Source organism: Acipenser ruthenus, chromosome 47, assembly GCF_902713425.1.
Source record: "Acipenser ruthenus chromosome 47, fAciRut3.2 maternal haplotype, whole genome shotgun sequence".
NCBI classification, from domain to species: domain Eukaryota; kingdom Metazoa; phylum Chordata; class Actinopteri; order Acipenseriformes; family Acipenseridae; genus Acipenser; species Acipenser ruthenus.
This window is the reverse complement of record NC_081235.1, coordinates 1,468,323-1,490,532: the sequence shown is the minus strand read 5'-3', so window position 1 is coordinate 1,490,532 and position 22,210 is coordinate 1,468,323. Positions and strand designations below refer to the sequence as shown.

At 39.5% G+C, this 22,210-nt stretch overlaps 1 protein-coding gene across 1 annotated transcript in view; it reads left to right on the top strand.

Annotated features, from left to right (window-relative positions):
• Nucleotides 1-22,210, top strand: part of LOC117401291 (fer-1-like protein 6) — a 202,711-nt gene that overhangs the window by 95,497 nt on the left and 85,004 nt on the right. The window contains exon 27 of the mRNA XM_059013927.1: nt 1,313-1,349. Coding sequence (XP_058869910.1) covers nt 1,313-1,349 — 37 coding nt within the window. The remainder of the gene's footprint in view (nt 1-1,312; nt 1,350-22,210) is intronic.

Genomic DNA, 22,210 nt, shown 5'->3' with positions numbered 1-22,210 from the left:
GCAGCGTATGGGCTCCGTGTGTTTTATGTGCTGTACTCTTACTACACGCACATACTGACATTGATAATGATGTGTTTTATGTGCTGTAATCTTACTACACGCACATACTGGCATTGATAATGATGTGTTTTATGTGCTGTACTCTTACTACACGCACATACTGGCATTGATAATGATGTGTTTTATGTGCTGTACTCTTACTACACGCACATACTGGCATTGATAATGATGTGTTTTATGTGCTGTACTCTTACTACACGCACATACTGGCATTGATAATGATGTGTTTTATGTGCTGTACTCTTACTACACGCACATACTGGCATTGATAATGATGTGTTTTATGTGCTGTACTCTTACTACACGCACATACTGACATTGATAATGATGTGTTTTATGTGCTGTACTCTTACTACACGCACACACTGACATTGATAATGATGTGTTTTATGTGCTGTACTCTTACTACACGCACACACTGACATTGATAATGATGTGTTTTATTTGCTGTACTCTTACTACACGCACATACTGGCATTGATAATGATGTGTTTTATGTGCTGTACTCTTACTACACGCACACACTGACATTGATAATGATGTGTTTTATGTGCTGTACTCTTACTACACGCACATACTGGCATTGATAATGATGTGTTTTATGTGCTGTACTCTTACTACACGCACACACTGGCATTGATAATGATGTGTTTTATGTGCTGTACTCTTACTACACGCACACACTGACATTGATAATGATGTGTTTTATGTGCTGTACTCTTACTACACACACACACTGACATTGATAATGATGTGTTTTATGTGCTGTACTCTTACTACACGCACACACTGACATTGATAATGATGTGTTTTATGAGCTGTACTCTTACTACACGCACACACTGGCATTGATAATGATGTGTTTTATGTGCTGTACTCTTACTACACGCACATACTGGCATTGATAATGATGTGTTTTATGTGCTGTACTCTTACTACACGCACATACTGGCATTGATAATGATGTGTTTTATGTGCTGTACTCTTACTACACGCACATACTGACATTGATAATGATGTGTTTTATGTGCTGTACTCTTACTACACGCACACACTGACATTGATAATGATGTGTTTTATGTGCTGTACTCTTACTACACGCACACACTGACATTGATAATGATGTGTTTGATGTTGATGTTTACTTGTCACCCTCTTGGTCAAGAGACTAGCTCGTAAAATAAACATAAAATAAATGTTTTAAAATCAATAATCCTGTTAATGTTAATAATCTGTTTGTTTTTATTCACAGAAAGAAGCAAGTTTATATCAGAATGTCAATGACAATGGTGAGTAATATGCATTTATTTATTCATGAAATTCTACCACAAATACTAATTTCTATTTATGAACATAATATTCTAGTGTGCTTTGGTTTTTAATGATTACTGCATAATTGTATGAGTTTGGAAATATGCTGCTGCTATTTCGACAGCAAAGTCATTGTTTCAGTATTGTAGAACCTGCGTAAACAAAAGTTGTTGTATTAAAATCCACTACCAAAGCGTTATACGTAGCAACTGTATATATATGGTGCTGCTGCCGTGTATGGAGCAGGGTACAGTATCCAAAGCACTGGGGGGGGGGGGGGGGGGGGGGTACTGACTGTACCATAGTGGTTGTACTAGTGCTTCAGTAAAATATGCACTGAATACCTTGTGTACAAGACAGTGGAAGAGAAGTGCTACGGCAGAATAGGTTTGAAACATACAAAATATACTCTAACACCCTAATAATTTAAATTTCGAAAACTGAGCACCGTCCGCTCCTCCCCCGTTCAGCTCGTGTTATCCAGAGGCAAACCTTTAATTTCTTCATTGCCGTCTCGACAGCAAAGCGTTGTATCGTGTAAGTTGTTTTGAAAGAAATGTCTCGAAACCCATCTGCTGCTCATAAATTACATAGTTAATAAATATTATAAATAATTATCACAGCGTGTTTTGCCTTGCACAAATTTCCTTGCCAGAATTTGCGCACAATGTTTCTAAAATGGCAAGTGATGGGTCAGTAGAGGATTACCATTAAACAAACAGGATCAACAAAGTGCTGCTTCAGATTTGGTCAGGGATACAGATGCAGGTGTGCTTCACATTTTACACACTGGCCCAGCTTGCAAGGTAAATATTAAGTATAGTGATCAACGTTTTGTTTTGTTGTGATCCTAGTATTTTCTTTTATGAGGACTGTAATTAGATTTGCAAACTGGTCCCATAATTCTGGGACACTTTAAGACAGGTCAGTTTTTTCAACTCACCTCTCTAAACAGCAAATTAATTGATTTTATTGAACATGTAAAGTGAGTGTGAATTGCATGAACTATCGCTAAAGGAATTTAATTGTTTTGTATACTAGTTACCAAAAGCACACACCTGTCCGGGGGCTGGAATTACTTCCTGTGAGGATCGTGTCCATCAATCAGACCTCTACAGCTCGCTGATTTGCTGTATTTGTCTGATTGGGGCAGGACTGTGTGAAGCAGTAAGAAGTATTAAATAAATAGAACCTTAACCACAAGGTTAAACGAGAAAGAGTGTGGGTGAATGCAAATTGCACTCTTTTGATAGATATTTTTGTCATATAAAATTTCAAATAATATGATTTTAATATATGTTGTGATGATGCTCACACAATTCACACCCACTTTACTTGATTTAAAATCGATTCATTTGTGGTTTCGAGTTAAAAACCTGAATTAAAGTGTCTGTGCCGGAATTACGGGGCAACCCTGTAATAAACAAAACCCAATAGTACCCAATGAAATGAAAGAAGTTATTTACAAACCGCTAACCAAGATCATGCAACAGTCTCTTGACACGGGTTGTACCGACAGACTGGAAAATTGCAAACGTAATACCGATCCACAAAAAGAAAGACAAAACCGAACCAGGTAACTACAGACCAATAAGCCTGACTTCTATTATATGTAAACTTATGGAAACTATAATAAGATCTAAAATGGAAAATTACCTATATGGTAAAAATATCCTGGGAGACAGTCAGCATGGTTTTAGGAAAGGGAGAACGTGTCTAACTAACCTGCTTGATGTTTTTGAGGATGCAACATTGACAATGGATAATTGCAAAGCATACAACATGGTTTATTTAGATTTCCAGAAAGCTTTTGACAAAGTCCCGCATAAAATATTAATTCTTAAACTGAACGCAGTAGTGATTCAAGGAAATGCATGCACATGGATTAGGGAGTGGTTAACATGTGAAAAACAGAAAGTACTTATAGGAGGAGAAACCTCAAAATGGAGCGAGGTAACCAGTGGTGTACCACAGGGATCAGTATTAGGTCCTCTGCTATTCCTAATCTACATTAATGATTTCGATTCTGGTATAGTAAGCAAACTTGTTAAAGTTGCAGACGATACAAAAATAGGAGGAGTGGCAAACACTGTTGCAGCAGCAAAGGTCATTCAAAATTATCTAGACAGCATTCAGAACTGGGCAGACACATGGCAAATGACATTTAATAGAGAAAAGTGTGAAGTATTGCATGCAGACAATAAAAATGTACATTATAAATATAATATGGGAGATACTGAAATTGAAGAAGGGAACCTAGGAGTTTATGTAGACTCAGAAATGTCTTCATCTAGACAATGTGGGGAAGCTATAAAAGGGCCAACAAGATGCTCGGATATATTGTGAGAAGCCTTGAATTTAAATCAAGGGAAGTAATGTTAAAACTCTACAATGCATTAGTAAGACCTCACCTAGAATATTGTGTTCAGTTCTGGTCACCTTGTTACAAAAAGGATATTGCTGCTCTAGAAAGAGTGCAAAGAAGAGCAACCAGAATTATCCGGGGTTTAAAAGGCATGTCGTGTGCAGACAGGCAAAAAGAATTGAATCTATTTAGTCTTGAACAAAGAAGACTACACGGTGATCTGATTCAAGCATTCAAAATCCTAAAAGGTATAGACAATGTCGACCCAGGGGACTTCTTTGACCTGAAAAAAGAAACAAGGACCAGGGGTCACAAATGGCGATTAGATAAAGGGGCATTCAGAATTGAGAATTCTGAGTGTCTGGAACCAACTCCCCAGTAATGTTGTTGAAACTGACACCCTGGGATCCTTCAAGAAGCTGCTTGATGAGATTCTGGGATCAATAAGCTACTAACAACCAAACGAGCAAGATGGGCTGATGGCCTCCTCTCGTTTGTAAACATTCTTATGTTCTTATGTTCTTATTATTCAACCCCTGCTGTGTCTCCATTTTAATGATCATCCCTCTGCCAAAAATGTTTAAAGCTCTGTTCGACAAAGGCCTCACCATTCCCGTCTGCAGCAATCTCCTTGCCCTTATTACCTATTGCAAAGCAGACGCCCGTCCTCTACTTTTCTTTAAAGATTCATACATCAACAAGATTCTGAAACGTATTTTCTCCTCTGTATAGGGTTGCCACCTGTCCGGGTTTGACCCGGACAGTCCGGGAATTGGCATATGTGTCCGGGTGGCAGGAATTAACAAGCCCGGACGCCTTAATGTCCGGTTTGACTTGAAATGCATAAGAAACACCAACATTCCTTTCATATTTTCTTTGACATACCGTATCACAGAAAAGTTTGGCGTGGAATTAATTTTGGTTTTATTGGCGGTTTTGATTGGATCACCAATAATGCTTCCACCAATCAGAACGTGTCATACAGTGCGAGAACCTGCCCTCTGACAGACGGATATGAAGCGCTGGACAAGGGAAAGAATGTGTTGGATGTCAAAGTGAATATGAGAGTGATGAGGTCAATTTGCTTGGAAAAAAACTAAAAGCAGATCGGACATTTCCATCAATGGATTTAGAAAATCTGGAATTGATGATGCGATCAGAAACCGAGGCAGTGTGATAAACTACGCCTGCTACTGTGGTACCTGTATGACTGTTCTCTTTTCTTTTTAAGGTTAAGCAGTTTTTTTTTTGTTACATGGGGTTAATTAAGTAGCAGCCAAAATTGTTTATGCCAGACTTGTTAGAAAGTCTGTAAAAAGAATGTTGCAAATTTGCATTGGCTTGTTACTGTTGATACATTGTAGATGCATGTACGACTATTAAGACACCCACCGTGCTGTTATCGTCTTTAAACAATATGTTTTGCACCTTATAAAACTGATTTTGCCAGTGCTTGCTGGTCTATAAACCAGTTTTAAATTTAAAGCATTTTCGTTTCTGATTAATGGTTAAAGTTTTCACACGTGACAATACTGTCCTACAATTACTACATGATACTGTGATCATTCCACTCTGCCATGTTAGTGAACCACAGCTAAGTTTTAAAACGGAGAGTTAGCAAATTACTATCGTACTGCATTTAGTAATCCTTTCCAATTACTGGTATCTTAAAATTAAGGGCCATATAAAAACGATAAACAGTATACTGCAGCTACATTAGAAGGCTTGGTTCTCCAAAGTTGTTGCAGTGACATAGATGCTATAACCAGTTACTGTTTTAGCAGATGGATTTCAGTAAGTAAACATGTATTTGAATTTTTTTAAATAAATTTTTCTTTGTGAATGTGGTAGTGAATGCCAATTCAAAAACCGTCAAAATCTACCAAGGTAGCAAATGCGCCAAATTTAATACCAGCCAAAAGTTACTGATCTGTATATTCTACTGTGCCCCAGGCATTTGAATAATAATTTACATTAAATTGATCTGTGTGATTAAATACATAACCTTTACAATAAAATATGGTTTACTTACGATATATAATGATAATTAAACCACATATATGCCTGTGTATGTATGTTTAAATATTTAGCTATAGCCATTTGTAACATTGAAAAACCCGAGCCAAATTTGAGTACATTTGGACTCACTTTGTCTTTTTACCGACACACAAGCGACAGTGTTTGTTTTAGTTTGTAACATGTATTAATAATGTTTGTTAATATTTATTATTAACAAACGGCTGTAAAATAATTCTGACCGTCAAAAATGGAAACATTATTTGGGAAAATATAAACACAGCATCGTCGCTTCAGAAATGGTATTGATTTACCACGGCGTTGCTCATCACCACAGCTACTTGTCTCAGGTATCGATAGCTCTAACGTACCATGATATAGCTACTATTTATCTTGCTTGCAAGTTCGATTGCTAGAAATATCAAGAGCATGATTATTGATCTGGTGGTATTGTGCTAAACTGTATTACAGTATACTGCAGTTTTGATAAACCTAGGCTGACTGAGAAATATGTCCGGGTTTGGTCTGTGGAAAAGGTAGCAACCCTACCTCTGTAGCAGTTCAGTGTTAAAGCAGCAGTATTCTCCCTCCTCATCTGGTCATTCGATAACAGAATTGCACAATTTCTGACACACTCTTGTTTAAACGCCATTGCAGCCTCTGCTCCTTCAATGCCCACCTCCGCAGTAGATCTGTCAATCATCTCACTTGCGTTTGTTCCCCACTGGGTTCCTGGTTTAGCAATTCACTGCTACCTACGTTCAGCAGCCGACAAAATTATTTTTTTTTGGAGAGAATATGGCACAACTGTGAATATGTCTAGAACAGGCCGTTCTCAAGAACTGAGTATCCGGGCGAGAAGGTCACTAGTCAGGGAGGCCACCAAGAGGCCTATGGCAACTCTAAAGGAGTTACAGTCTTCCACGGCTGAGCTGGTAGACACTGTACATACGGCAACAATAGCCCGGGTGCTTCACAAAATGGGCCTTTATGGGAGAGTGACAAAAAGAAAGCCATTGTTGAAAAAAAACTCACATCAAATCTCGGCTAGAGTTTGCCAGAAGGCATGTGGGAGACTCTGAGACCAAGTAGAAGAAGATTCTATGATCTGATGAGACCAAAATAGAGCTTTTTGGCCTCAACGCTAAGCGCTTTGTTTGGCGCAAGCCTAACACCGCACATCATCCTGAGAACACCATCCCTACCGTGAAGCATGGTGGTGGCAGCATCATGTTATGGGGATGCTTCTCTGCGTCAGGGCCTGGAAAGCTCGTGAAGATAGAGGGCAAAATGTATGCAACAAAGTACAGAGAAACCTGGAGGAAAACCTGCTGAAGTCTGCAAGAGACCTGGGACTTGGGAGAAGATTCATCTTCCAGCAGGACAATGACCCCAAACATACAGCCAAAGCCACACTGGAGTGGCTTAAAAACAAAAAGGTCAATGTCCTGGAGTGGCCCAGTCAAAGCCCGGACCTCAATTGAGAATATGTGGAAAGAGTTGAAAATTGCTGTTCACCAAAGGTCCCCATCCAACATGACGGAGCTTGAGCAATTTTGCAAAGAAGAATGGGGAAAAATTGCAGTGTCCAGATGTGCAAAGCTGGTAGAGACTTATCCAAATAGACTCATGGCTGTAATTGCTGCCAAAGGTGCCTCTACCAAATATTGACTCAAGGGGGTGAATACTTATGTAATCAATTATTTTCTGTTTTGTATTTGTAATTAATTTAGAACAATTTGTAGATTTTATTTTTAACTTTGACATTATGGACTTCTTTTGTGTTGATCAGTGGCAAAAACTCCTAATTAAATCCATTTTGATTCCATGTTGTAACACAATAAAATGTGGAAAAGTCCAAGGGGGGTGAATACTTTTGAGAGCCCTTTCACTGCAAAAGGCATGTATTTTCAAATCAGGTTAATATTTAATTTGATGTGAGCTGCCAGTCAGGAACGGAAACCATGTCCTTAGATTTATCAGCGTTTCAGTTAAAACAGCCTCCTACCTTGCAATGGACAATACACTCGTAGACTGCTCCTGACCAAATCAGTAGGTTGTGCAGCGACCTCGCAGCAATACATTCTGCATCTCTGCTGAAAGCAGCCCCATTTTTGGCTCCATCTAAATCGCCTTAACACTTAACACTAGAACTGCCATGCGGGTCAGTTTGACCTATTTTGCATTTAAAATGTTAATTACTCTTCCGTTGTAAATCGTAAGTGTATGTCCATTTTTTACTTTTCCTAAATATATGAATTAAATATCCTGACGTGTTTGATAGCTAGAATCGCAAAAATGATAAAGTTATAAACAGTTTCACCTAGAGCCGCCACGTGGGTCAATGTGATCCATGCATTACAAGACATGTAAGATATTCTATTTTTTGCAAATGCAGCAAACAAGACACGTCTCCTCCTCCTAGCACACTTTTTTTTAATTTTTTTTATTTCAAGCCTTTCTTTGTTTGTAGACTGTCTGCGAGACAGAGATTGCTATGATTGTGGATTTATCAAGATGCCAACTCAGTGAAAGCCTAGTTGCTTATTTATCGATGTACCTTGGAGACAACAATCCTTTGTTTTGTTCCACAAATGCAACTGGGAATATATCAGAAGGAAATATTGAAAGTAGTCATTTTGATTGGAATACGGCAAGCTGCACTCGGATGCATACAGCAAACTGAAATGACAGGTAGGATAACAACGTATGTGCCAAATATGAAACGTATGTAATATATTCTTTTTTTATATTACTTTTAGAAAAAATAACATTTTGGTTTTACAGGTTTGAATGTACCAGTTTACACGTGTTTACACAATAGTGTTCAATGGAACTGCGTCTGTTTACAACACAGCTCCTGGATGCAGGCACAGTCAGCTGGCAGACGCGTACGCTCCTCCATAGAGTACAATGCAGCCGTCATACCAGAAGTAGTGTTATATTTTCTTTTTATGTAGTATTTGAAACAATGATTTCGGTTTTATAGTTTTGTGTGTACATATACCCGTATACACCTGTACACGTGTATACCTGTACAGTTTATGTTGACTCAGAAATGTCTTCATCTAGACAATGTGGGGAAGCTATAAAAAAAGGCTAACAAGATGCTCAGATATATTGTGAGAAGTGTTGAATTTAAATCAAGGGAAGTAATGTTAAAACTCTACAATGCATTAGTAAGACCTCACCTAGAATATTGTATTCAGTTCTGGTCACCTCGTTACAAAAAGGATATTGCTGCTCTAGAAAGAGTGCAAAGAAGAGCAACCAGAATTATCCCGGGTTTAAAAGGCATGTCGTATGCAGACAGGCTCAAAGAATTGAATCTATTCAGTCTTGAACAAAGAAGACTATGCGGCGATCTGTTTCAAGCATTCAAAATCCTAAAAGGTATTGACAATGTCGACCCAGGGGACTTTTTTGACCTGAAAAAAGAAACAAGGACCAGGGGTCACAAATGGAGATTAGATAAAGGGGCATTCAGAACAGAAAATAGGAGGCACTTTTTTACACAGAGAATTGTGAGGGTCTGGAACCAACTCCCCAGTAATGTTGTTGAAGCCAACACCCTGGGATCCTTCAAGAAGCTGCTTGATGAGATTCTGGGATCAATAAGCTACTAACAACCAAACAAGCAAGATGGGCCGAATGGCCTCCTCTTGTTTGTAAACTTTCTTATGTTCTTATGTTCTTATGATTTTTTTTTTTTTACATCTTTCTGAATTGTTTTCCACGAGTGCACCTCATCGCTACAAAATGGCATGTAAACAAATGGCAAAATGTGCCGCTGTTTCTCTTGCTACAAAAATTATTCGAACTCTTAAAAAAAATCTGAATCAGACACAAGTCGCAGAACAATTTGGTGTTTCCCGTTCTGGTGAGTTGTTTCACCATTCAGTTAAATATCGTGCATGTCTTTTTTAACGTGTGTAGGGTGCTGAGTTAATTTAGTATGACAGTTTATTAATGTTAGTTTGTCTACATTATTGTAATTTATTAAAATACACTTGTCTATTGCTTTTCTTTTACTTATTCATTTTTTGGGGAAGTGGGCTGTTAGTGTTGCGGGCAGCTCAAATCTGAGAAGCCAGGTAAAACCAACACAAAGTAAAAATGTGAATGATTGTAACAAGTATCTGTAACGAGTTCACTTGCAAGTAGTTTACACGGTTTGCGTATCAGAACTTGTCGAGTTACACTTACTCGTCTGTTCTGGACAAAAGCGCTTCATTGTGGTTTTCATAAATCATAGAAAAAAGAAACAGAAACACAGAGGACTGACACAGTGAAATCTCTGAAACTGAAACTAAGAACATAAGAACGTTTACAAACGAGAGGAGGCCATTCAGCCCATCTTGCTCGTTTGGTTGTTAGTAGCTTATTGATCCCAGAATCTCATCAAGCAGCTTCTTGACTGATCCCACTGTCTAGATGAAGACATTTCTGAGTCAACATGAACTCCAACGTCTTTTTCATAGATTCCTTCTTCAATTTCAGTATCTCCCATATGATATTTATAATGCACTTTTCTCTATTAAATGTCATTTGCCAAGTGTCTGCCCAGTTCTGAATGTTGTCTCGATCATTTTGAATGACCTTTGTTGCTGCAACAGTGTTTGCCACTCCTCCTATTTTTGTGTCGTCTGCAAATTTAACAAGTTTGCTTACTATACCAGAATCTAAATCATTAATGTAGATTAGGAATAGCAGAGGACCTAATACTGATCCCTGTGGTACACCACTGGTTACCTCGCTCCATTTTGAGGTTTCTCCTCTATTCAGTACTCTCTGTTTTCTACATGTTAACCACTTCCTAATCCATGTGCATGCATTTTCTTGAATCCCTACTGCGTTCAGTTTGAGAATTAATCTTTTATGCGGGACTTTGTCAAAAGCTTTCTGGAAATCTAAATAAACCATGTCGTATGCTTTGCAATTATCCATTGTTAATGTTGCATCCTCAAAAAAGTCAAGCAGGTTAGTTAGACACGATCTCCCTTTCCTAAAACCATGCTAACTGTCTCCCAGGATACTGTTACCATATAGGTAATTTTCCATTTTGTATCTTATTATAGTTTCCATACGTTTACAGATAATAGAATTCAGGCTATTGGTCTGTAGTTACCTGGTTTGGTTTTGTCTCCCTTTTTGTGGATCGGTATTACGTTTGCAATCTTCCAGTCTGTCGGTACAACCCCTGTGTCAAGAGACTGTTGCATGATCTTGGTTAGCGGTTTGTAAATAACTTCTTTCATTTCTTTGAGTACTATTGGGAGGATCTTATCCGGCCCAGGGGGTTTTAGCACCCTTAGCAATATTGATTTCTATCTCTCTCTTGGCCTTTCTAACTTCCTTTTTGACTTGTGTTTGCAGTTCCAAGTACTCTTTCTGTGTACTTTGTTTTTGGTCCCTTTTAAATGCTCTGTAAAGTGCCCTTTTTCACTGAATATTTTTTTTTAATTGATCTATTAAACCATTCTGGCCATTTTATTTTTGATTTAGATTTGTCTACTTTTGGGATGTAATTGTTTTGCGCCTCTAGTACTACATTTTTAAAAAACAGCCATCCTTTTTCTGTGGGTGAACAGCCATCCTTCTTCTTGCCTCAAGATGGCTTCACATGTACCCCCATGGACCTCATAGAACTACATTTTCCATCATCCTACTGCTCACTGGAAAATCCATCTCAGTTACATATGTGAGCAGGAGGATGATGGGAAATGTAGGTCTGAGAGGTCCATGCTGGTACATGTGAAGCCATCTTGAAGCAGGAAATGCAAAATTTAAAAAGTGGTCAAAATGTAAAAAAAATAAATAAATTAAAACAATACACACACCTTAAGTAACCAGGTGTAGCAACACATGGGAACACGTAACACAATCAAATAAAAAGGTCCTTATGTACCCTTTAAGTCACAATGGTCACGGGTGTCACGGATTCAGGGATTTTGTTGGTGGTCGATTTTAATAGAGAGTATAAAAAGTTAAACATGCAACATACTGGTAGATTACAGTCACAAAGTAAGCTGTGATAAATAAAGAAACAAACAAGTAAAAATAACTGCAAATTGTACCACAGCAGAAGCAAAGAGACAGTCTTTTTTTAACTTTAAACGTTATTTTCTAAAGGTATGTAAAACCTAAATGTTTGTTTGCTGTCTTATAATTTACATTTTTGTTTGTAGTTGTATATGCTAAGAAGCTTACCGATTTACAGGATCAAAGACTTGAATTAAGTGATCTGGTGGCAGTTTCCCGATAGCGGTAGTACTTGGAGGTTTGAAGATGATCGATATGATTCACTGCAGCTGCTTTCCATTGATCTTCACCTGCGTTTCCCAAAACCGCACCTGAAACCCCAGCTTGCAGTGCATTGTATGGTGGTGTCTGATTCGCACTGGAGGGCGTCGGCACGTCTGAAACACAGACTAGTGGGATAAGCGATTGTCTGTTTTAAAAAAAAAAGCCAAAAGAGAAAAAGGGCTTGAAGATGAATATCAAACAGATTACACAAAATGAAAATCAATGAAGTATTAGCAAATAAGGGCATTTTATTTAGCAAACTGAAAAACAGGGTTACAAATCAAACAAAAATCAACAAGTGGGCAGATATTGCTCAGAAAATGAACGCTTCAAATACTGGCCCTCCAAGAGAAGGAAAAGACATCTGCAAAAGTATTTGTCTAGTGTGTGTGTGTGTGTGTGTGTGTGTGTGTGTGTGTGTGTGTGTGTGTGTGTGTGTAATAAAGCATTTACATAAGTTCTGCCTCTGCACCCCTCACCCCCTCTTAATTTTGCAAAGTTCCAGTCAAATCCCAGTGTGCCCATAACCAATGAAGCAGCCTCAGGACTCCCTGTTACTGATAGTCAATACATGCACATCTACAAACATGAATGCTATTTACACACTGTGACAAGAAGGCTTTGTGCTGACGTCAGACTCCACTGGGGTATGAAAAGCGCTGTGGTGTGTTTTAATTATAAATAAACAAAATGTTTATTTATAATTAAACGGCACAGTGGCCACAACAAATAGACAAACAAAACAGACACGAAACAAAACAAAACAAGTATTGTGCTGGTGTATAATCAGAACGCATAGCAAAGGTTTTGTTTAAGCTTTTAGTTTCTCTTTCACTCACATCTCGTTCCGCCTCTGAACACACTTACTTCGATCAGCCAAAGCTGCAGGTTTATGTACATGTGACCATCTCCAAATTAATAATAAATTAATCAATCTGGAGATGGTCACAATCTGCACGAGTTTAGCAGGGATGGGGAAGTTTAACCGTATCCATGCTGCAAAACAATTAACAATAAAATAACGTGTTTTTGCACACATAAATATATTTTAAATAATAACATAACAATATAATACACACAGGGGTGGGGTGCACCCTGTCACACACACTCACAGCAAACAGTAACCCAAGCTGCACTAATCATACTATTTTGCAAAAACGTACTATATAATCAATTATTTTCCTTTTATTCTATTTAAATGCACGTTGATTGCACAAGTTAGACCCACAATGATTAAGCAATATGCTATAATAATACTAATAATAACTGTATATAGCACCTTCCATGCTAAAAGCAGCTCAAAGTGCTTTACAAAGAAAATACATTTAAAATAAACATGTATACTAAAGGAGAGAATTTAAAAAATAATTAAGAATTAGAACAAGTGATAAAAAAAAAATGTAATACAAGCTAAAAGAAAACATTCATTTTAACCATTAGAGGCAGCAAAAACAAAACACATTGAAAGCACATTCAAAAAAAGGCTATGTTGTAAAAATGTGTTTTAAAAATTGCCATTGTGGGTGCATCTCTGACAGATTATTATAACAGAAAGCAGCCTCTCCTTTCCTTTTGTGCTTTACCCTCGAAACACAAAGCAAGTCACTGTCAGCTGACCTCAATGACGCGCAGGCTGATCCGGAGTTAACATCTCAGTTAAATAGTGTGGTGCCTGGCCATTAAGTGCTTTAAATGTTCAGAATCAAATATAACCCCCAAGTTTCTCACCTTGGATTTCAAATTTGAAGTCAGGTTACCCAAATATCACAAATGCTTCTCCAAAGCTATATTATTAAGGGTGTACAGAGATATATTTTCAACACAAAAGGCTTTGGTTAATTTGAAAGGTTTTCATGAAATTGTTTGGGATATCGCTCTGCTAGTTGCATAAGATCACCAGTTTACTTTTTTGTAGTTATCTTTGTAAGTATTCACCTTTGACGTTTGCTAACTGCTTGAACTTTGCAATTCAGGCCCTGAGGATCTTTACACCATGCCCCCAGGACCAGCCTAGACAGGGGCAAAGGTGACAACAGCTCAGCCATAGTTTCACTTTGTACCAGCAATTTCACTAGCAATCCAATGCTGCTTGAGAGCTTTGTACTCTTATTTGATAAACTAATATCAATACAGTGGCCAGAAGAAACTGCACTGATAGTGTTTCTCTGTCAAAACTCAAATATAAAATGCTTTGTCCATCCACAAATTTATATTAGTAACTGGTTATGGTCTAAGATTTAAACTGCTAAATAAAGACCATATTAAAAAAAAACTAAAAACTTCACAGACCAAACTGAAGTGTTTAACTAAAGTACATTATTGTTAGTGATCAAAACACATCATTATTATTTATTATTATTATTTTTTTGTAATGTTTCTTTTCATGCTATTATGTGCTTTCTGGTCCAGCTGCCAAGGATGACCTTTTCATAGTACTTCCTCTACAGAACTTACTCTCACATGGAGTTGACTCCTTAGGTAAGCTTCAATTCATTTTTTAACACAAAAATCAAACTCTCAATCCTGTAAAATGAACACATCAGGGTCCAATTCTTTGATTCTCTGTTTCGGGCAAAACTGAGTGTGCCGAGTTAGTTCACAGAAAAAAATCACACTAAATTACCCACAATTTCCATGGTTTAAAATCAATTTATTTTGTATTAACACATTTTGTTCAAATTGAGTTACATAGTTCATAGCTTTTTATAAATGATACTCAACTCAAAAATACTTTCCATTATCCCAGGTCTCACGCCTTCGGGTCCTGGGGTCACTCTTTGAACTTTTAGTCTAAATACAATACAAACCCAATGACCCGAGAGAAAATGTGGCAAAACCCTTCCTGGAAGAATGCACGTTACAAATGAAATCACAATCGAAGCAGCCTTTCACTGGCAGTTAAGGTCAGAGTGATCTCATGACCTGGAGCCACTGGGATTTTAAAACTATTTTGTGATTTGAAAGAGCCTTAAAATTAACTCAAAAGGAAATCTGTTGCAAAATTCTAACAAGGGTTTGAAGTTTGCAGTTTTAATCAATAACAGAAAAAACACCCCGAAGACCTATTTAGAAAATTTGTTTTTAATTTTTTTAAAACAAAAAACCTGGGTTTCGGCACAATATTTTAAGTAATGTCAATCATTCACTACTCCCTTTCTACATAAAGAAAACTCATTAGAGTGACTTGTGACTGGGGTGGGCTGAAAAAAAACAGCAACTCAATAGGGTTGGAAGAATATTTTTGGTATTGTTAGGACCGATATATTCAGGACCAGTAATTATTATTTTAAAGTTAGATTAACATTTATATTTACAAAATTCATAATTCATGTACAATATTCAAAATTAATAAAACAACATCAGTATTAATAAAATAATAATTATAATAAAGAAAACACACGTAATTGCTTTGCAGTCGTGTATTAGTGTATAATTCTTCACCACATCAAAACCCCAGCCTTACAGTGTGGTAGATACGTGGGTGATAATGGGTCGTAAAACAAAATCTGTTACTTCTCACAATTCTGATTCAAAATGCGTTCTACATTGCCTGAATCCTAAATGTCGACATCCTCACTTCAACACAGTAAGTTAACGTTTGTATATGTATGTGGCAAAGTGGGTAAGTGTGCAGGTGAAGGCAATACAGCAGTGCAGAAGAAGCAGACAGACACCGAGCCTGACAGCAAAACAAACAGTAAACAATAATGAGGTAAAGTGATACAGTGGTGTGTATCACTTTATTTATAATCCCCGGGTTTGATCCGTAACCAATAGTCCCGTTCTTTATACACCCACACGTAACACAAAACACACACACAGGTTCTTTAGTGAGTGAATTAGTGCTTGTGGTGCAGATACAGGTCTGCGTGAAACAAGGGAAGTGCTGGTGTCCGGTTTGGTGCTGGCCTTAGTAGTCTAAACAACAAACAAACAGTTTTAGCAAGACAGTATGAAAAAAACACACTCACGTTTTTCACCATTCTCCTTTTAGGTTTTCTCTAACCACTTACAAAGCAACAGATCACTTTACTACGTCCCCTTTTTATACCCTCGCTCATGACCCCTTGGTTAACAAGCGCATCCGCTACTCCAATCCGTGGAAGCCACGCCGTTTCCAGTCTGGGTCATTAATTTTGTGTACCATAGCTCTGCCCCCTTTCCAGATGGAAGACTTCCACCTAACCCTGGGAATAAACTGTCATGCCATTTTGTCCAGGGTACTCTGTTCTCTTTACACAGCACCCTCGCAGGTCGGGAGGGAGATCTAACACCAAGAATCTATTCTAGAATATGTTATTCAAGAATAATAAGCACATTACTGTTGTCATCTATTTTTATCATAATCAAAAAGTATAGGCTTAACGCAAATGTTATTTTTTTTTACAAGACATGTATTACACTTTTGAAACACATCCCCTTTTACTAAGCAAGAAATTACACAGCGATCTCTAATTAGCAATATGTTTGTTTTACACAGTATAGTACAAAATAATGGATACAATAAAAAAGAACGCAAAGTTATGCAGTTGTGAAATATCCATTCATCTGTATTCTGATTGTAACATGATTTGTGATGATTTGTGTTATACTAAAATAGTGTTATACTAAAATAATTTGCAAAAGTAACACATGCAAATACTGAAATATACCGTTGGCACTGTGTGTGTACCATGCATTGTGCACCATACAAACACCGTGTGCACCATACCGTGGGTACCGTGCACTGTGCAAGCACCATACAGTGTGTGTCGTGACAGTACTACTATCTAGGCACCATCAAGGTACTTAAAAGTAACCAAGACTAAACAGTACCATCCCTGGTATATTATCAGTGGATCTGGTCAGAGTCAATTGCCACTGTTGATATTACAGTGTTATTGCCGGTTGCATAGCATCTTTGCTGCGTGCGCTGTTCAACAGTCTTATTTGGTTACTAGTACTCTGCATTATCTGTTATAGTAATTTCAGCCAAGCGGTTGTTTAAATTGTACACCACTGTGTTTATATTATGCCGGGGTTTCATTCTTGCTATATATACAAGACAGGTCTCACCCTGGAAGACAGGCACGGCAGACACGCTGCCTGTTTTGCTCCGAAGCATGCAAGGAGGCACTTGCCAACCTGTGAGTTTCGTAGGTCTTTGTGGCGGGGTGCCCTGCCCCTGTGCATATTTATGTGTTTGATGTTGTATGTGGCGTGTTAATGTTGGTGTACATATATTGTTGCATGGGGTATAAATTGGGCTATGTAGCACGAGTGATTTAAAATAAATAGTTGTATTTAGGCACTGTGATTGCACACTTTATTGGCACTTCACATGCAGATAAAGTGTGCATTAGTATGTGAACATGGGGAGTGCACAGATTAGATCACATGCTGGGATTCATGAGTGATTAATTTAGTAATTGAGTCCCAACACAGCTGTATATATAGATGCATGAGTCACTCACTCTGGGTTGGTGTATTCGGAGGCAGAACATAAGTGGTGAGGAAGAGTGAAAGAGAAACTAAAACTGAATCGTAAACAATTACTACACGTGCTGGTATAACACCAGCATGATATTTGTTTGTTCAGTGTCCGTTTGTTTTGTTTGTCTGTTTTGGTCATCATGCCTTTTGCTTTGTTCAGTGTTTTGTTTTCTGTTTAAACCTTTTATTTTCAATAAACCGGCACAACAGCGCAGTTCACTCACCACTGTGTGTTTCTTCCTGGCCTGACGCCACCACACAAGCCAACCTGTTCACACTTGGTGTTGAGGAGGCTGTGTGGTTCAGTGGTTAAAGAAAAGGGCTTGTAACCAGGAGGTCCCCTGTTCAAATCCCACCTCAGCCACTTACTCATTGTGCGACCCTGAGCAAGTCAATTAACCTCCTTGTGCTCCGTCTTTCGGGTGAGACGTAATTGTAAGTGACTCTGCAGCTGATGCATAGTTCACACACCCTAGTCTCTGTAAGTCGCCTTGGATAAAGGCGTCTGCTAAATAAACAAATAATAAATAATAATAGAAGTGGGATCACAGCGCCTCCACGTGTCAGGCCAAGGGTTATTTTTCTTTTTAAATAAATAAATAAATAAATAAATAAAATTAAAATGGAAGGCGAGCTGGAGTCAGTCCAATTGTGGGACTGGATTAAGGAGAATCCTGGCCTGGAGGACCAGTCTATGCCCATAGTAATTGATGCCCTGCGGCAGAGGGATAGAGACTGAAGGAGGGCCTGTCAGCGAGGACACTACCCAAGGTCACTGGAGGAGGTTGTAGAGCTGGTCCTCTGCTACCTAGAGGCAGACATGGAGAGAACAACAGCCCAGGTACCAGTGTCCAGCATGAGAGGGAGAAGCCTCGCTGTCTCCAGCACGAGAGGGAGGAGCCACGCCTACCCCAGCGACCGAAGGAGAGCCACACCAGTCCCATGCGATCGAGGGAGAGCTGCATCAGTCCCCAGTGATAGAGGGAGACTATCTGCTGCTCCCGCCTCCACTGCCAGGGGGAGACTACCCGCTGCTCCCGCCTGCGCTACCAGGAGTCTGCCTGCCACTTCCGCCTCCATCGCCATGGGAGGACTACCTTCCACTCCCACCTCCACTGCCTGGGGTTGCCTGTCCTGCACCGCCTGGGGTTGCCTGTCCCGCACCGCCTGGGGTTGCCTGTCCCGCACCGCCTGGGGTTGCCTGTCCCGCATGCCTGCTCACCATTTCCTGGGGAGGCCTGCTTGGCGTCGCATGGGGAGGGTAGTTCGCCGTCGCCTGGGGATGACAGTTTACCGTCGCCTGGGGTTGCCCGCTCTGCATGGCCTGGGATTGCCTGTGCGGTATTCCCAGAGATGCCTGCCCTGGAGGTCGTTTGCTGCTGACCTCCAGGGATTTTCTGGGGCTGGAGGAGCCAGCCTGAGAGCCGTTGATGGCTCTACTGACTGCATTTCTGCTGTCAGCTGAGAATCTGCTGGCATTGCCACCTACAGCCGATCAGTGGCAGGAGTGTGCCACCTCGCTGTCAGCATTACAGCTGATAGCATTACCACAGACAACATTGCTGCACATGGGCCCCTTAAAGCCTCTGTTCTTGGCCCAGGACTTTGAGCAGGATTTAGGATTTTAAGGTGGGAGGTGGACTTTGAGGCCATGTGTGCTGCGCACAAGGCGGGAGATATGTGGCGGGGTGCCCGCCCCTGTGTGTATTTATGCAAGCTTTTTCAATTACTAAAGCCTACTTAATTTTTGCAGAAGCCAGGGCGAAAGTTACAGTTGCACCAATCCTGCTTTTCCACATTAACCAGACGGTGGAACTTTCCACCTCCTTTCCAGTGATGGAGAGGGGCAGCTCCATACGCTTTGTCCGGTGCGGGCACTAGTGTATTATGTGGACAGAACTCAGAGTTGGAGGCAGAGCAGTTTTTTTTTTCTGTTATGGGTCCCATGGGAAAGCTCTGTCTAAACAGAGGCTATCAAGATGGATTACAGGCACAGTTAAGACTGCATATGAGCGAGTCAACTTGACCCCTCCAGAAAAGCTCACTGCCCATTCCACCAGGGGCATGGCAACTTCATTGGGTTTGATCCAGGGTGAATCTGTCAGGGACATTTGCGATGCAGCAGTGTGGGCTACTCCCCACTTTTATGCGGTTCTATCGGCTGAATGTCGTGGATCCACAAAACCCTGGGTTTGGAACAAGAGTGTTAAGGGCAGCCTCGAGCTCTCCCTCAATTTTTTAGCCCAAGCTACTTGTACTGGGGTTCCTCATGGTAACGTGTAAGGTGGCCATTGGAAGTATTGCCTTGCAACAGCTTTGGTATTCATACCCATGAGGTAATGGTTACATTTCTATTTCAGAGAATCAGGGTTATGATAATAGCCAAATGTTTTCTTCACTTGCATATCAAACTGTACCATTTATTTATACTTTGAAGAACGTGCACTGAACTTACCAACTCTATTACTGTCTCCAATCAGCCTTGCACCATGCCCTTTTTGAAAAGCTTAATACCTTTCTGATCAGAACTGTGACAGAAACACCAACTAAAATTATAATAAAAATTATAACAACAACTATTTTATTTATGTTTAAAACAATAAAATGCCAAAACATAAGGTATAATAATATCATAATAGATTCAGAAATGATTTTAATACCAGTAGCTTTTAAATGGGAACTTCTGCCTTGCGAGGTTAAATGTTTTTGGCAGTCTTGGGATATGTTCATTTAATTCAATGTTGTCCAATATATTAGCCACGAACCAATGGGGAATCCAGATGTGGCGAAAGTGAGCAGCGGCTCCAGCAGAGTAAATCCCACCGTCGGCGTCTGCGACAGAATATATATAAAATCTCCCAAAGATCAAATCATTTCTGACGGACACAGACTTTTGTTTTGCTTTGAATACATGTAACAAAAATGTAATTTGGTGTGGCAAAGTGGTTTGTAGTGCAGAGGTGCAGTGGTGATGCGGTGCTCAGGAATGATAGACACAAGACAGTTCACGGTGAAAAAGCAGCTCTTTATTTGCTGACAAATAATAATACCTGGCTCTACACAACAATGTGTATCGCTCAGGTAAACCACGGGGTTCAGTCCCGAAATAATAATACACTAAACAAGACCCACACGAACACAACATGGTCACAAATCCAGAGTGAGTGCTCTGAGTGAAAGTGGTGATTTACAGGTTTATTCGTGTACAATGGTGAAGTGGAGTCTGGGTTTAATTTCTGGTGGTTTTGCTACAACTCCTGGAGGTTAGCCTTCTATGATGACAAATAACAGGGTGAATAGATAGGCAAAAACAACACACAAAATTCATGTTTTCTTTATCATACAGTCCTTATAGGTCTTTCCGGACCATACCCAAGGAACAGATTGCTCGGCCACATCCTCTGATATACCTTCAGTCACGCCCCCTTTGGTAGCGAGTGCAATCACGTTTCCTCCAATCCATGACTGACACATTGACTTCTGGTATTGTGACAGCGCCCCATTTATGGATGGCCGGCTTCCGACTGACCCTGTAATGAACTGCCAAACCATCCAGTCTGGGGCACACTGTTCCTGTTTTGATGTGTGTTCTTTACTTCCTTGGTTACTGCTTATTGGTTATCTGCTAAAATGGCATATAAAGGTGGATTACACACAAGGCGAAGCAAGCGACACATGAAGCCAAATACAGTTCCCTACTATGAATTTCAATTTAAGTGTCCACTGCTGTGAAGAGATAGCGTTGAAATACATGACAATTATTTTGCTTTTCTTGTTGCTCGCCACTTCTAGCAAGTCATGTGTGTAAAAACCCTCCTGAACACGGGTGAAAATGCCTGATTTCAGCACCCTGAAGCTGCTTGTTATTGGCTGGCTTTGCTTTCTTCTGCTGGCCTGTAAAGCTGACCACAGTTGACATCTCCCCTCTACACACGGTGTTGCTGGTGATACAATCTGGCATTTTCACTGGTTACGAGTCAACATTCTTAACAATCACTCTGATAAAGTTAAAGCACCACTTGCAAGTGCTGGAAACAGCTCTAGAAGCTGCATTAAGATGTGCTGTGTCTGCCAGAATTCTGACTTTGTGAAAGAGAAGGACAAGCAAAGCTTCACACTAGATGGTGGTGGATGTTTGTTAAGTAAATATACAGGTAAACATAGACTTTGTTTGTGAGCAGATATAAAAACTGTGACCTGATCATTAATGAATGCATCTAAACTTGTACACAAAATTGGTCAAATGTTGCCATGTGGCCAAGGTAACAACTTTCCATTTAATATGGGCAGCAGTGTGGAGTAGTGGTTAAGGCTCTGGACTCTTGACCAGAGGGTTGTGGGTTCAATCCCAGGTGGGGGACACTGCTGCTCTACCCTTGAGCAAGGTACTTTGCCTAGATTGCTCCAGTAAAAACCCAACTGTATAAATGGGTAATTGTATGTAAAAATAATGTGTAAAAAATAATGTAATTGTATGTAAAAATAATGTGATATCTTGTAACAATTGTAAGTCGCCCTGGATAAGGGCGTCTGCAAAGAAATAAATAATAATATCTCAAAAAAAAAATAATAATCTAGAAATGTGAACAAATACAAACAGTTATTAAGCAGTTCCGTGTACTTAACAAGGACTTCTCGGATTGAATGGGTTCTGTGAAGTCAAATGAATATGTGCTTGTC